Below are 15,811 nucleotides of genomic sequence, written 5' to 3'. Positions count from 1 at the left end.
TCTGGGTGGCAAAGACTGTCGTGGTCCTGAGTTATGAGGTCTGGGTGGAGTGGCAGGGCAACTGGGTTGGCTATCGACAGGTCGAGCAACGTGGTGTACCAGTGCTGCCTGGGCCACGCTGGAGCGATCATGATGATGTGTGCTCTGTCCCTGCGGAGTTTCAGCAGGACCTTGTGAACCAGCAGGAATGGTGGGAAGGCATAAAGGAGCTGGCTCTTCCACGGCATCAGGAAAGCGTCCGAGATCGATCCCGGGGAGAGACCTTGGAAGGAGCAGAACATCTGGCATTTCCTGTTCGCGCGGGAAGAGAACAGGTCTATGTGGGGAAATCCCCACTTCTGGAAAACAGAATGACTAACATCCGGGCAGATCAACCACTCGTGAGACAGGAAAGACCTACTGAGTCGATCCACCAGGGAGAAAGGATGCTATCAGATCTATCGAGTGGGCTATGCAAAAGTCCCAGAGTTGGATGGCCTCCTGACAAAGGGGGGAGGACCGTGTCCCTCCCTGTTTGTTTATGTAGTACATGGCCGTTGTGTTGTCTGTAAACACTGAGACACAATAGCCTCACAACTGTTGCCGGAACGCCTGGCACGCCAGGCGGACTGCTCTCAGTTCTCGGACATTTATGTGTAATGCCAGCTCCTGAGATGACCAAAGGCCTTGAGTACAAAGGTGACTGAGGTGAGCACCCCAGCCGAGAGATGATGCGTCCGTCATCAGGGACATTGAGGGTTGGGGCAGATGGAACGGCATCCCTGCACACACCAGAGAGGGAGTTAGCCACCATTCTAGGGAGCCTAGGGTGCTCGGGGGAATGGTGACTATCATGTCTATTGCGTCCCTGCTCGGGCGGTATACCAAGTTGAACCAAACTTGGAGAGGATGGAGGCGGAGCCTGGCGTATTTGGTTACAAACGTGCAGGCAGCCATGTGACCCAGAAGACCGAGACGGCTGCGAGCCGAGGTCGTCGGGAAATTCTGTAGACCTCGGATGATTGCTACCATCACCTGAAACCGCGGCTGTGGTAAGCAGGCTCTGGCTAGATTGGAGTCCAGGATAGCTCCTATGAAGTCTAGCCTCTGCGTGGGAACCAGAGTGGATTTTTCTATATTGATCATCAGGCCTAGGCGTGTGAATAGGTCCTTGACAATGCCCACATGCAGACGATGCCCACTTGTGTCTCGGAGGCCCCTCGGATGAGCCAATCATCCAGATACGGAAAAAAGTGTACCCGACGTCGGCGGAGGTAGGCGGCGACTACGGCTATACACTTTGTAAATACCCTTGGGGCTGCAGAAAGGCCAAACGGCAGGACTGTAAACTGGAAGTGCTCACGGTTGGCTACAAAGCAGAGGTATCTCCCGTGCGGAGGAAAGATGGCTATGTGAAAGTATGCGTCCTTCATATCGAGGGCGGCATACCAGTCTCCAGGATCCAAGGACGGGATAATGGTCCCCAGGGATACCATGCGGAACTTCAACTTTATCATAAACTGGTTGAGCCCTCGCAGGTCTAGGATAAGTCTGAGACCTCCTTTCTACTTGGGGATTAGGAAATAATGGGAGTAAAACCCCTTGCCCCTTTTGTCCATCAGTACCTCCTCTATAGCTCCTATGGCGAGGAGCGTCTGCACTTCTTGTAAGAGGAATTGCTCGTGAGAGGGGTCCCTGAAGAGGGACAGGGTGAGAGGGTGGGGTTGAAATAAATTGGAGGTGGTACCCATACTCCACCGTGCGTAGGATCCAGCGATTTGAAGTTAACTGGGACCACACCGGGAGGAAGTAGGTGAGATGGCTGGAGAAGAGAGGAGAGGGATCCTGGCCTGTAACTGGTACGCCGCCCTCGGGTGCACCTTCAAAAGTTCGTCTTTGGTCCCGGTGGTGGTTTCAAGGGACCTTGATTTTGGCCCCCTTCGGGTCCTGATGGTCGTCTGCGACCACCTTGGCCGTGCTGCCTGCCAAAGTCCTGTCTTTGTCTAGGCACAGAGTATGGGAGGTGAGGCTGGGGATGGAAAGGCCTGCATTGGGTCACCGGCATAGGCATGCTGAGAGAGAGCGCATTATGACCCTGTTGTCTGTCAGGCTTTGCAGCCTGGGGTCAGTCTTTTCCGAGAAGAGGCCTTTACCTCAAATGGCAAGTCCTGAATGGTATACTGCAGCTCCGGTGGGTGGTTTGACACCTGAAGCCATGAGATGCGCCTCATGGCAACACCCGAGGCCAGAGTCCTGGCTTCTGAGTCTGCTGCATCCAATGAGGCCTGGAGGGAAGTTCTGGCCACCTTTTTCCCCTTCCTCTGAGAGGGCAGTGAACTCTTGGCGGGCGTCTTGAGGGAGAAACTCTGTAAACTTACCCACTGCCACCCAGGTGTTATAATTATAGCGGCTAAGCAAGGCTTGTTGATTTGTCACCCGGAGCTGTAGGGCCCCTGCCAAGTATACCTTGTGGCCGAGTAGGTTCATTTGTCTAGCCTCCTTCGATTTTGGGGCTGGGGCCTGCTGGCCATGGCGTTCCCTCTCATTAACAGACTGGACGACTAGTGATCAGGGAGAAGGATGGATATACAAATACTCGTATCCTTTAGAGGGCACCATATATTTACGCTTGACTCCCCTGGCTGCAGGAGGGATAGAGGCTGGGGACTGCCATATGGCATCGGCATTCGCCTGGATGGTCCGAATAAACGGTAGGGCCATTCTAGTGGGGGCATCCGCCGATAGAACGTCCACTACCGGGTCCTCTACCTCCGGGACCTCCTCCACCTGGCGGTTCATATTGAGTGCTACCCTCCTAAGGAGGTCCTGATGGGCTCTCAGGTCAATTGGAGGAGGGCCCAAGGAGGATGTTCCTGCCACTGCCTCATCTGGAGAAGAGGAAGAGGAGATGCTGGCGACGAGCGGGTCCTGTGTAGCCTGTTGCTCTTGGGCGACCTCCTGCTCCAGTGGAACCTGGGAGTTCGGTGGGTGAACTGGGGCTTCCTCCGCAGCAGTCAGAGGGGGACGGCTAACCATCGCCTCTGACACTTGGTGCTCTGATGAGACAGAGTGGGACGGAACTACTGGTCCACCTTACATCTGGTGGTACACCCAAGGTGTCCAGAAAGACCACTGATGGGGTCCTTGGTCCTGGGCCTGGGTCTCTTGGAAGACTCTTGTGGGCACATCAGAATCACGGTCCTGAGCACAAGAGCTGTCCGCGTGGGACGACACTGATGTGTGTCTGGATGGCCATGGAGGTGCTGAAGAAGCCTGGGCAGAGTCTCTATCTCTAGCGGACCTTGCTCTACTCGGCACCGGGGACCGGTACCAGGAGGCATACCGGTACCGGGAACGAGATCGGGACATGCGACCGGAGCGGTGCCGGGAGGTCGACCAAGCTCTCGAGGCTCGACGTCGGGAGCGGCTACGGGGGTCATGGTGCCGGGAGCTGGAATGGTGCCGAGAGTAGCGGGTCGGCGAACGAGATACCGACCGGTGCCACGAGTGTGACCGGGACCGAGGAGGAGAATGGTACTGGGACTGCGAGCGGTGTCGGGAGCGGGAGCGCCAACGGGACCTGGAATGTCTGCGGGACTGTGATCGTGAACGGTGCCGCTCTGCTGTGCCGACAAGAGGATGGTCTTATCAAGGCAGGCTTGCCTATAGACTGTATTACCTGCACCAGTGGTGCCGGGGGTTGAGGCAGGGTCGACAGTCATGGTAATCAGATCCCTCGCCGTTGAGAATGTCTCCGGCGTGGATGGAATAGTAAGCTCAACCACGGCTCGCGCCGGGGAGCTGACAGGCACCAGACTCAACGGCCCTTGTGGGACCAGAATCGACGGTGCCGACGTCGTCGGTGCCACGGCAGGTGTCGGTGCCGGGCAATCCAACTTAGACCAGCCCTCTGGTTGCAGTGCAGGTGGCACAGAAGCAGCAGGAGTCTTAGGCCTTCTCGACCTCGGGGAGAGGGAGCAGTGCTGAGTCGACTTCGTTGCCGGCGACGGCCGGTGCTGAGAGGCCTTGGCAGTACCGGCGCAGTCCGGTGCCGAGGAGGCGCTTCTGCCCGCCGATTGACCAGCGCTCGGTGCCGAAGGCAGAGGGGTAAGAGCCGCCTTCATGAGGAGCTGCTTTAGCCGAAAGTCTCGCTTCTTTTTTGTTCTCAGCTTAAAAGCCTTGCAAATGCGACACTTATCTGTCAGGTGAGATTCCCCGAGGCAATTAAGGCAGGAGTCGTGCGGATCTCCTGTCGGTATCAGCTTATGACAGGCCGAGCATGGTTTGAAACCTGGTGAACCAGGTATGGGCCCCGGCACCGGGTGCGGGGAAGGGACTAATCCCCGAACCCCTCTTAACTATACATTAATTATTAACAATAAAAATTAACTCTAACTATATAACTTTGAACTATATACACAACAAAATAACTAGAGAACTACGAGGAGCTAGGGAGGTAGAGGTCAGTAAAACTGCACTCCACTGTTCCAACGACCGACATGGGCGGTAAGAAGGAACTGGGGGTGGTTGGGTCGGCAAAGGTATATATCCGGTGCCATGGCGGTGCCACTCCAGGGGGCGCCCAGCCGACCCACCGAGTGTTGCTAGGGTAAAAATCTTCCAATGAACGTGCACGCGGCACATGCACACCTAACTGGAATGGATATGAGCAAGCACTCGAAGAAGAATCATGAGCTTCGGTGCCTGCTATCAATGGCCAAGTGACTATAGAGAAAAGGAAATCAGCAGGCAACATCCAGGCTTTGTAAACTTCCGTTTCATAATGCTATGAAAAGAATGCCCCTTTATGACAAAATTGAAAAAAATCCCAACATGAATGCAGAGGATCAGTAAAGCCTGTAGTTTCCAAAGTGAAAAACCTGAAGGGACAGCTGCTAAAAAAAGCAGTTTCCTATAATGGAAAGCTCATTCCCGCATGATTTAAGAGACCACAATACAGAATATTCTCTAAGAGTATTCAACATTATTCTCAATTGCAGGGTAAATATTCTGTGCTATGTAACTGTTACTTTGTAGCACACAAATGTTTTTATAAAACACTTGGCCAACTGTAAAAGGTTAAAACCTAATTCACAAATAATACAAACAATCTAGTACAATGGTGGAGATAGGTTCTTATTACAGCAAACACAAGGGAAATGCTTTCCTCTCTCTTCATACGTAGAATATAAGCTCTCTGGGTGCAGGGACTGATTTTCATTTTACACATTATGTGGGCAAACAATGTAAAGGGGAAGAGAAAAAAATTAGATACAGAATATTTTGAAACTAAACAGCAGATCTATTATTTTTATTATAGAATTAGCATTAAAAATCTGACAGATGCCTGCATTAAAGTTTGATTACTTTTTAGATATAAAGATTCTGCAAATGGTTTTCCTTGAGGAAAAATTAAGCATTTTGATAAAAATGCACTCTGCTGTAATTTACATGCTGAAGCAACATCTAGACTGTGAGAAGTTAACATATTTTCCTGTTTTCTATTTAAAGTTTGTCATCCCTGCCATTGCAATTCTTCAGAAAAAGAACAAATGGAAGTTAGGAAACTATTCCAGCTATATTTTTCATTACTCTTTCTGCCTCCAAGGCCAGAAAAAAATTCACACTCACTTAAAGCAATTTCAGATACTCTCAAAATGTTCCCAAGGTGTTGGCTTAGACATTTTAATTGTATAGGTATTTTCCAATTAGTAATATACCACTCATTTCTACTGATAAATTACAAATCCATATATATATAGGGCCCTACCAAATTCATGGTCCAGTTTGGTCAATTTCAAGGTCATAGGATTTTAAAAATCATAAATTTCATGATTTCAGCTATTCAAATCTGAAATTTCATGGTGTTATAATTGTAGGGATCCTAACCCAAAAAGGAGTTGCAGGAGGGAAGAAATTGCAACATTATTGTAGGGGTGTTTTCAGTACTGCTATGCTTACTTCTGCACTACTGCTGGTAGTGGCACTGCCTTCAGCGCTGGGTAGCTGGAGACCAATGGCTGTTGGCTGGGAGGCCAGCCCTCAAGGCAGAGCTGCTGCCAGCAGCATTGCAGACGTGAGGATGGCATGGTATGGTATTGCCACCCTTACGTCTGTGCTGCTGTTGGCAGGGCACTGCCTTCAGAGCTGGATGCCTGGCCAACAGCCACCGCTTTCCAGCCACCCAGCTCTGAAGGCAGCACAGAATCAAGGGTGGCAATACCGCAACCCCCCTAAAATAACCCTGTGACCCCCTGCAACTCCCTTTTGGGTTAGGATCCCCTATTTGACAAACACTGGTATCCCCTATAAAATCTGTACAGCAGGGGTCAGCAATCTTTCAGAAGTGGTGTGCCGAGTCTTCATTTATTCACTCTGATTTAAGGTTTCGTGTGCTAGTAATACATTTTAATGTTTTTAGAAGATCTCTTTCTAAAAGTCTATAATATATAAGTAAATTACTGTTGTATGTAAAGTAAACAAGGTTTTTAAAATGTTTAAGAAACTTTATTTAAAATTAAATTAAAATGCAGAGCCACCCTGGACCAGTGGCCAGGACCTGGGCAGCGTGAGTGCCACTTAAAATCAGCTCGCGTGCCATAGGTTGCCTACCCCTGCTGTAGAGCATACGGTAAAAGCCAGACAAAAGACCTGATTTCACAGGGGGAGACCAGCTTTCACACTCCGTGACACATTTTTTCATGGCTGTGGATATGGCAGGGCCTCTGCAATAGAACAGTTGTATTTTGAAAGTCCATCCCCAACAAGTTTAAAAAATACTGATGCTCACTTAGCATGCCCCGGTAGTTGAGGTCCATGTCCCGACTTTCAGAACGAACTTTAATGGCATCCAAAATGGCATCAGGCGACAGCAATCCAGAAGGTCTTACAACATTTAGTAGTTCTGTCAGACTCATCAGGGGTAAGCGTACTGCCTGCATGATTTCAGCATGATTCTCCTTGGGGTTATGTTTACACCAGTTCATCAACGCCTGGAAAATATCCTTTTCAGGTGCTGCAAATGAATCCCTCAGCACAACATTTAGAAGAGCAGCCTAAATAGAGAACATCCAAGAAAATTAATGTCTAAAATATAGCAAAAATTAACAGATCTTTAACTAGTAAAGCTATAAAAGCTCTTTCAAAACTTGATTATACTAGTGGGACAGTGACTCTGTAGACAAACATTATAGCCATTAACTAGCTCAGATATAGCCAGGGCATTAAAAAGAATTTTACTGAGAAAAGGAATTTTGGTCAGGACCTTGGTTTAATGCCTATCCAGCAGATGGCACCTCTAACAGAGCAACATCCCCAAAGGAGTGAATGCCCTGCACTGTCAGATCAAAGTACAAGGCAAAGTCCTCATACTTGAATCCTAACCTTCTTGGTCAAAGGCGAAACCACTACTGGCTCACTATGATACTCTCACTGAGCAGCCTCCCTGGCCTTTCGGTTTTTATTCTGAGTACTGTATTCAATTATAGCTTATTTGCTTTTACTCATTTTAATCACTTACGCAAGAATTCTAGATATTCTACTTACATAATAGGTTATGACTGTATCACCACCACCAGAACTAGGCTTAGAGTGTGTAAGTGTGTCAAGCCACTCAAATTAATTGTATCCCAATGTACTCTAACCTCTTAGTGCTGATGGGTCAAGGAGTAAATAAAGGTGATTTTTAGATTTGGCAGTATAGTGGGCTGCGAAAGTAAATTTTTGGTAGCACACCTTTGAACTTAGCTATATGATCACTGGTGTGAAAATGAGATGCAGGTTTTGTATCACCCACTCCAAGCCCTTTCCCTCCTCCTTTCTTTTTTGGGGCCAAGCTGCAGAAAAGATTCATAGCTCTATCTCCTGGACAGAAGCACAAACATGCACTGATTGCAAAATGAAACCAACCAGAATTGAACAACTTTTTGCATTTTCACTTTGCAGAGAGTATAAATAGGAATGAGCCTTCGAACAAGGAAGCCCTCTTGCAACACTGGTTTTCCCACAAACTCCAGCTACTATAAAGCAGGTAGCATGTTTTCTGGCCAAGGAGTCTGCTGATTTGTTCCATTCTACACTGATGTTATCCTCCAGTGCATTCTTAGTTGATATATTATATCTGGCATCACGTAGTTAACAGTGAGGACTTCAGTGTCAAAAGGGAGGGGGAGCAATTATAATCTCCTCTGTAACAAGATATCGAGTTAATTAGCTCTGTAAGGTCTCTGGTCCCTATTCATAGAATAGATGTTCTCATTAAACCTGCCAAAAAAGTCAGTATATTTTTTACAGTAATAGGGACTTGAAATATTTTTCATACACGTTTTAATATCCCTTTATAACCACTCATTGAAAGCTTGAAACTGAAACTTGCATTCTTACAAAAAAATTCTGCTCTTTCACATGTACCATGGTTTGAGTGCTGGGTTACTGATACTGAGTTTTGAGGCAGATGAAACAATATGGGAGCATTTACTGTAAGAAAAAAAAAAGGGGGGGATATCTAGGACTAAATCATCTGGTGCAGTGCAGCCACTTGGCACTGTACCACTGATGTATCCAGCCCAGAAGGCTCACTCTAGTGCATGGGGGAACTCCAGTGGCACAGAGCTACCACAGACATTCCTATGCACATTCATATACTACCTCTAGTACAACGTAGGGGGTGTGACCAGAGAACGGGACATAATTAGAATACCCCTACACTGCAATGATCCATAAATGTGGTTTCAGCCCGTTGGGACAGTTAGCAGCTGGTGTAAATTGCAGCAGCCCAAAGGTTGCTCCAACTTATGCTGTAGAACGATCCTGCATATAGGAGCCCTAGGATCAGGAGAATGAACATAAACTGAGATTTATGCCATCTTTGCAGCTCCTGCCTTCAAACCTTTACTGCGTACACTTTGGCCAGGCTTCAAATGCCAGACTATACTGTTTAAAGGACAGTGCAGACTTTACAAATATGTAAGAAAACATACATAAGAAAAGAAGGTAAATATTTTGCTCCTATCCTTGACAATGTCCTGTTAGGAGTCATGTTTAACTTTTATAATTGGTCACAGCTGACTAGCTCAATGGATATTACATTTAGGAATGATCTTTAGGGTCTCTTTATTACCACAATGTTTATAGAATACTACAAAATATTAAGTTATTCATCTCATCTTGACTTGAGTAACTCCAGCAGGCAATTTCACTGCTAACTGACCCTACTATTAAAGTTTCCTATTACTTGGCCTATACTTCTCTTTTCTTCATTTTAGACCACTATTAGCATTTTATCATAGTGTTTTTTTATAGACCACAACCAACATGTCTGAAAGAATTTACAAAGACGCACCTTAGAAAGTGACAGAAAGCCTTCACTGGAGAGCACCTCTTGAGCATTTCTATCCATAAACATACAGCACATACAAGTCAATTTAGGGAGTGAGTAGAGACTGGCAACATCGAACGTCATACAAACATTCTGAATATTAAGTATGGTGCAAAGATACTCAGAGGTGGAATCCTCCAGTTCTGGGAATCCATATTTGTGAGCCAGGCTCAGGAAATCCAGGAGGACCTCTTCCTTCTCATCTCTTAATGTAGCACGGCCTGTGTAGATATATTTCAGCAGCATTGTAAATGCTTCTGCAGTGGTATCCTGAAGAGGGATTTCTGCTTCAGGCTGAGATTCTCTCATTCCACCATATAATAATGCTCTAGAGACAGAAAGAAAATGTGAGAAACTTGCACCCTAATAATGGGTGCCTTGTTATATATATTTAAACAGTAAATAAATCAAGCGGCCTAGAGTGCAACCAAATGCCAGGTGAAAGAATAAATGAAGATATATTTACAATGACTCCTCAGAAGAAACCACATAAAAAGAAAAAGAATGGTTTTGAAAATTTGAAATGGAAGCTATGTGAACAACTTAAAATTTAGCTCTACTCTGATAGGGTCTACATAGGAGCAGCACTGTGGGGTCTCTTCATTATTATCTCAATTATTCTACCTCAAGTTTAGTCAGTTTACAGGTAAAAAGAATGGGATATGAGGTTTTTTGTTTTTTTTTTTAATTTCAGCTCTGAAAATTTACCCTGGGATCTGACAGTTAATTTAGGTTCTTTACTACTTACATACCACCACCAGAACTTTCAGACCAAATTATATCCTTAGTGACACCTGCACAGCCCCACTGAAAGTTGGGGAAGCAGAAGTACAGACAGGTGAAATGACTTGCTAACACTCATATTATGAAAGAATAGCAGAATTGGCAATGGAACCCAGGAGTGTAAATGCCCATTTCCTTGCTCTATCCATTAACTACAGCATAGAACAGCCTTGGAGTCCTAGGTGGTGAGAAGTGTGAAGAATCAAAAAGTTTGCAACATGTTTTCTCTAGATCAGGGGTCTCAAACACGTGGCCCGCGGGCCACAGAAGTTATTTTCTGTGGCTCGCGAGCTCCTCACAGCCCCCTTGCCTTCCCCTAGCGTTTACCTAGAGCAGCTCTGGCTGGGCGTGCACTGGGGGCATGGCAGGCTCCCTGACTGCCTGCCCTGCCCCCGCGCTGCTCCAGGAAGCAGAAAGAATGTGGGGGAAGAGAGGCACAAGGGTATGTGTTGCTGTTGCTTCAGGGACCGCCCCAGCAGCTCCCATTGGCTGTGGTTCCCCGTTCCCGGCCAATGGGAGATGCTGTAGGTGGTGCCTGAAGCAACAGCACCACATACCCCTGTGCCCTTGCTCCTCCACATTCCAGCCGCTCCCCAGAGCAGCACCAGGGGTGGGGGGGGGGCAGGGCAGGGCAGGGCAGGGGGGCAGCCTTCCATGACCCCAGTGAGTGCCAAGCCAGAACCCGCTCCCCGAATCCCTCCTGCAGTTGAACCCCCTGCCCTGAGCCCCTTGCCGCACCCTGCACCCCGACCCGCCACACTCCTCCTGCACCCCAACCCACTGTCCTGAGCCCCCTGCCACACCTCGACCCCCTGCTGTACTCTGCACCCTGACCTCTGTCCTGAGCCCCCTCCTGCACCCCAACCCCTTTCCCAGAGCCGCCTGATGCACCCTGCACCTGACCCCCTGCCCTGAACCCCCTACTGCACCCTGCACCTCTCCTGCACCCCAACCCACTGCCCTGACCATGTCACACCTCTCACCCTTCCTGCACCCCACACCAGCTCCCTGTCCTGAGCCCCCTGCTGCACCCCTCCTGCACCTCAACCCCCTGCTCTGACCTCCAGCCACACCCCTCATCCCTCCTGCACCCCACACCCCAACTCCCTCCCCGTGGCCCTGCAACACCCCACACTTCTCCTGCACCCCTTGGGGGTAGGGAGGGAGCAGAGTTGGGGTGAGGATTTCGGGGAAGAGGTTGGGATGGGGGCAGGGAAGGGGTGGGAAGAGGTGGGGCAGGGGCGGGGCCTCATGGAAGGGGTGGCGTGGGGGTGGGGCCCAGGGCGGCAGAGGGGGAGGTGTCAGTAATACGGCCCTCAAGCCAATGTACTTGTCCTCATGGGGCCCTTGTGGTCATCTGAGTTTGAAACCCATGCTCTAGATGATAGCTAATTTGTGCATTCTGTACACATACATCTTAGTTTAATCACTAGCCTCTCTGGCATTCATATGACAGAATAATTATCTTGAAATTTCACTATGTGCAGTTTAAGAATGGGAAGTAGATCTGCAGTGTTAAAAGGAGACATGAGTTTCAACCCAATTTTTAAACATGTAATATTTTCCTAGGTCATTTTGCAGCAGAAAGAGCCTTTTAAATGAACAATTTTAACAAGAAAGGCTAAAACTAAACATATGTAATAAATAAGTTGTATAAAAAATGGGAAACGACTGCCTAGGAAGGAGTAATGTGGAAACAGGTCTGTGGGTCATAGTGGACCACAAGCTAAATACAAACCAACAGTGTAACACTTTTGTAAAAAAAAGCAAACATCATTATGGGATGTATTAGCAGGAGTGTTGTAAGCATGTGTGATGTTATTGACAAAATCTGTAACTGTATAGATCACTGTTGCAACCACTGTTATATATTTGCAGCAAATATTGTACAAACATTGCTGTGTGAGGTGTCCATGGGAAGGTTATGATCGGCTGGTTATAATTATGCTATCTGTATACGTGTACCATTTTGTAGTTGAAGTTATGAATATTGGCTCTATACTGTCTGTATTTCAAACTTATGCTAGGCTTCTGGGTGACACACCAGACAAGTTGGTGTCAGCTCTGCCTAGCCTGTTTGATAACCCATTAAGGACCATCAGCTATACAACTGACCCATTGAAAGAAGGCAGACACAGCTTGTGACTGAGGTTTTCCACGCCATGTGATGGACAGCTTGTCTTTGGGACAAAGAAAGCAGAGACCACATGGCAAGAGACTATAAAAAGTTGCTGCAGCTCCTCCATCTTGTCTTCAATCCTCCTTCTTACCTCTGGAGGGACTTTGCTACAAATGGAAGCTCTACACAAAGGACTGATGACCCATCCCAGATGGGATGTACTCCAGAGACTTGATTTGAACCTGCAGCTTATTCCATCATTGCTACAAGCTTGAACCAAGAATTTTGCCATTACTGTGTGTAATTGATTCCATTTAACCAATTCTAGCTCTCATCTATACCTTTTTCCCTTTATGAATAAAACCTTTAGATTTTATTTTCTAAAGGACTGGCAACAGCATGATTTGTGGGTAAGATCTGATTTGTATATTGACCTGGGTCTGGGGCTTGGTCCTTTGGGATTGAGAGAACCTCTTTTCTTTTACTGGGGTATTGGTTTTCATAACTATTTGTCCCCATAACGAGTGGCACTGGTGGTGATACTGGGACACTAGAGTGTCTAAGGGAATCGCTTGTGTGACTTACAGTTAGCCAGTGGGGTAAAACCGAAGTCTTCGCTGTTTGGCTGGTTTGGTTTGCCTTGGTGTGCACAGAAACCCCAGCCTTGGGCTGTAACTTTCCTGCTTTAAGCAATTTGTCCTGAACTGACTCTCTCAGATGGGTCCCACCAGAACCAGAATTGTTACAGCATGACACCAGAACTAATTCTTCCACTCTATTCCATGCTAATTAGACCTCAATTGGAGTACTGTGTACAGTTCTGGGTGCCACATTTCAGGGCAGACGTGGACAAATTGGAGAAAGTCCAGAGAAGAGCAACAAAAATGATTAAAGGGTCTAGAAAACATGACCTAAGAGGGAAGATTGAAAAAAACTGGGTTTGTTTAGTCTGGAAAAGAGAAGATTGAGAGGGAACATGATAACAGTTTTCAAGTACATAAAAGGTTGTTATAAGGAGGAGGGAGAAGAATTGTTCTTCTTAACCTCTGAGGAGAGGACAAGAAGCAATGGGCTTAAATTGCAGCAAGAGACGTTTAGGTTGGACATTAGGAAAAATTTCCTACCTTTCAGGGTGGTTAAACACTGGAATAAATTGCCTAGGGAGGTTGTGGAACCACTATCATTGGAGATTTTTAACAGCATGTTAGACAAATACGTGTCAGGGATGGTCTAGATAATACTTAGTCCTCCCATGAGTGCAGGGGACTGGACTAGATGACCTCTTGAGGTCCCTTCCAGTCCTATGATACAAGCATGTTACCTGTATTTACACTTTTACTTTACAGAGGAAACCAACATCGTATTTACATCATCCCATTTGTGTTCTGAAGTTTATTTCTTTTTAATCTGTAAATTGAGAGCTCAATTTAATGAAAGTAAAAAACAGTATGATGTCATGGTATTTTCCTGCTTTTTACAGTTGGCCACAATGCTTTGATGCACGGGAAGCATTCCACAAGAAAGGTCATGTTCAGTAAATAGCAGATTATGGGAGTATTTCTCTGAACTTCCCAGGGTATAATAAAAATAAATAAATAAATAAATAAAATATTTCATACACAGAGTTTCCTGTAAGCTGGACAAGAAGCAATACGTCACCTGAAATAATGGCATCTAGCAGCCAGAATCACTCTATGTGCAGGAAAACGTTTCTTTTCTACAATAAAGGTAACATCACTATACTCCTCCCCATTCATCAGAGCGCCAACATTCTCTGACAAAATGTGAACATGGTCAATTTCCCCCACAGCTGTGTAAGGACGGAGTGGGTGACTATTACTCATCTTGATGAAGTGATGGTATTGGCAGCCTATAGGAACAAAGAAAATAACTATAAGCATTTTTAAAACTGGATATTGAAACTACCTCTGAGAACAAGTTACAATTACAAAAAAGCTAATGTAGATGGAATTTAGACAATTACAAGGGATAACAATTATTTAGTGAGGTTTTTGCTAAATCAATGAGTTACAATGGGAACCCACCCAACTTGCTTCAAAAATTATATTTCAGTTTGATTTCAGATATCTCCACCATACTTTTATTCTGCCAATGCATCCGTTCTAAATCAACAAGATGTCATCAATCAAATCAAAAGTAACTGAAGGGGCTGTAAAGCTTCTGCACTTCTAAATGATTCACAAATGACAAAACTCTCTATATATTAAAGATTAGCTGACAGACCAAGGAGAGAGAAATCATTATCTGACTAAACTGGCTTAGTCTAAATACTGAAATCTATGCTAAAGTAATTAGCCAGATTATGGGCGTTCATGACATATTCTGACTGGATCCAGATTAATTTTCTAGAACTGAAATAATTAGTGATTCTTAATGACTAACATATGAAGATTGTTCCGAGAGCAAAGTTCTACCAGGCAGAGATTCCAGTAAATCCTTGAAAGACTTAGAGGACTCCACTGGGAAGACATCTCCACTAAGTGTATTTTCAGACTGAAGAGACTTTATGAGAAAAAAGTCCTGCTCTTCAACTGCTGAATCTAAAAGATCTCTTGAGGGAAGAAATGGCATTTACAAGGCATATGGTTTAGCTATTTATTTCACTCAGTATGTGTACCCATGCGGTGTATAATTTGAATTAGCATTCCTTAAACTTCAAATATCACTTGGGGAGAGAAATAACATGCTGTCTACATTTAAACAGAAAATATACCTCTGAATAATTTCTTCTCACCTAACAGACCAGAAACCTACCCCACTTGATTCTCTGGCCATATACTTTACCTCTGGAAATTCACAAGCTTAAACTGAACATGCAGATAGCCATAAAGCAGGGTTTCTCAAACAGAGGTCACCGCTTGTGTAGGGAAAGCCCTGGTGGGCTGGGCTGGTGTGTTTACCTGCCCTGTCCACGGGTCCGGCCGATCGCGGCTCCCACTGGCTGAGAATTGCCTGGAGCTGGCTGCAAATTGCCCGGAGCAGCAATCAGCGGCCAGTGGGAGCCGCAATCGGCCAGACCTGCAGACGGAGCAGGTAAACACGCTGGCCCGGCCCGCCAGGGGATCTCCCTACACAAGCAGTGACCCGTTTGAGAAACTCTGCCTAAAAGGTGATATGTCCTTGACTTCATTAACATTATTATAGGAAATTTCAATATTATACCATAAATTAAGGGGGTGATGGCCATTCTATTCTAAACCTCGATTGTTAGTCTCCTATAACTTACCCAAAAAATGTAGGGGAGCAAAATTTGTTAGATTTGTGTGTTGAGTGTCCTCCACCATCGGGCTTCAGGAGGCATTCAGTTCAGAAATTTTTTACTATTTTTTTTTAAAGTTATTTTCCCTCTTTGATACCCTCTTGGAATTTCCTTGTTCACTGAACGTATCCAAGAAAGAGTGCCACAAATACCAAAGTTCTCATTGCAACTGAATACAAGACACAGTATTTGTGATAACACAGATTGATGTATTCTGAGATACCTTCTGTGAACCAGGAAATACCAAAATGATTTCACAGAGGGGACAAGGGAA

General features: G+C 46.1%; 2 protein-coding genes across 7 annotated transcripts in view; one reads left to right on the top strand and one right to left on the bottom strand.

Moving 5' to 3' along the window:
- LOC127048750 (myb/SANT-like DNA-binding domain-containing protein 2) overlaps positions 1–15,811 on the top strand; it is a 366,512-nt gene that overhangs the window by 31,500 nt on the left and 319,201 nt on the right. The window lies entirely within an intron of this gene.
- BTBD9 (BTB domain containing 9) overlaps positions 1–15,811 on the bottom strand; it is a 369,159-nt gene that overhangs the window by 330,182 nt on the left and 23,166 nt on the right. For all 6 annotated transcript variants that reach the window (XM_050948554.1, XM_050948550.1, XM_050948553.1 and 3 more), the window contains 3 exons: positions 13,917–14,127; positions 9,320–9,683; positions 6,770–7,034 (listed from right to left, as the gene is read on the bottom strand). In XM_050948554.1, coding sequence (XP_050804511.1) covers positions 6,770–7,034; positions 9,320–9,683; positions 13,917–14,101 — 814 coding nt within the window. In that variant the 5' untranslated portion in view covers positions 14,102–14,127. The remainder of the gene's footprint in view (positions 1–6,769; positions 7,035–9,319; positions 9,684–13,916; positions 14,128–15,811) is intronic.

Source organism: Gopherus flavomarginatus, chromosome 4, assembly GCF_025201925.1.
Source record: "Gopherus flavomarginatus isolate rGopFla2 chromosome 4, rGopFla2.mat.asm, whole genome shotgun sequence".
NCBI classification, from domain to species: domain Eukaryota; kingdom Metazoa; phylum Chordata; order Testudines; family Testudinidae; genus Gopherus; species Gopherus flavomarginatus.
Note: the sequence above shows the minus strand (reverse complement) of the source record. Positions and strands in the feature narration are given on the sequence as shown.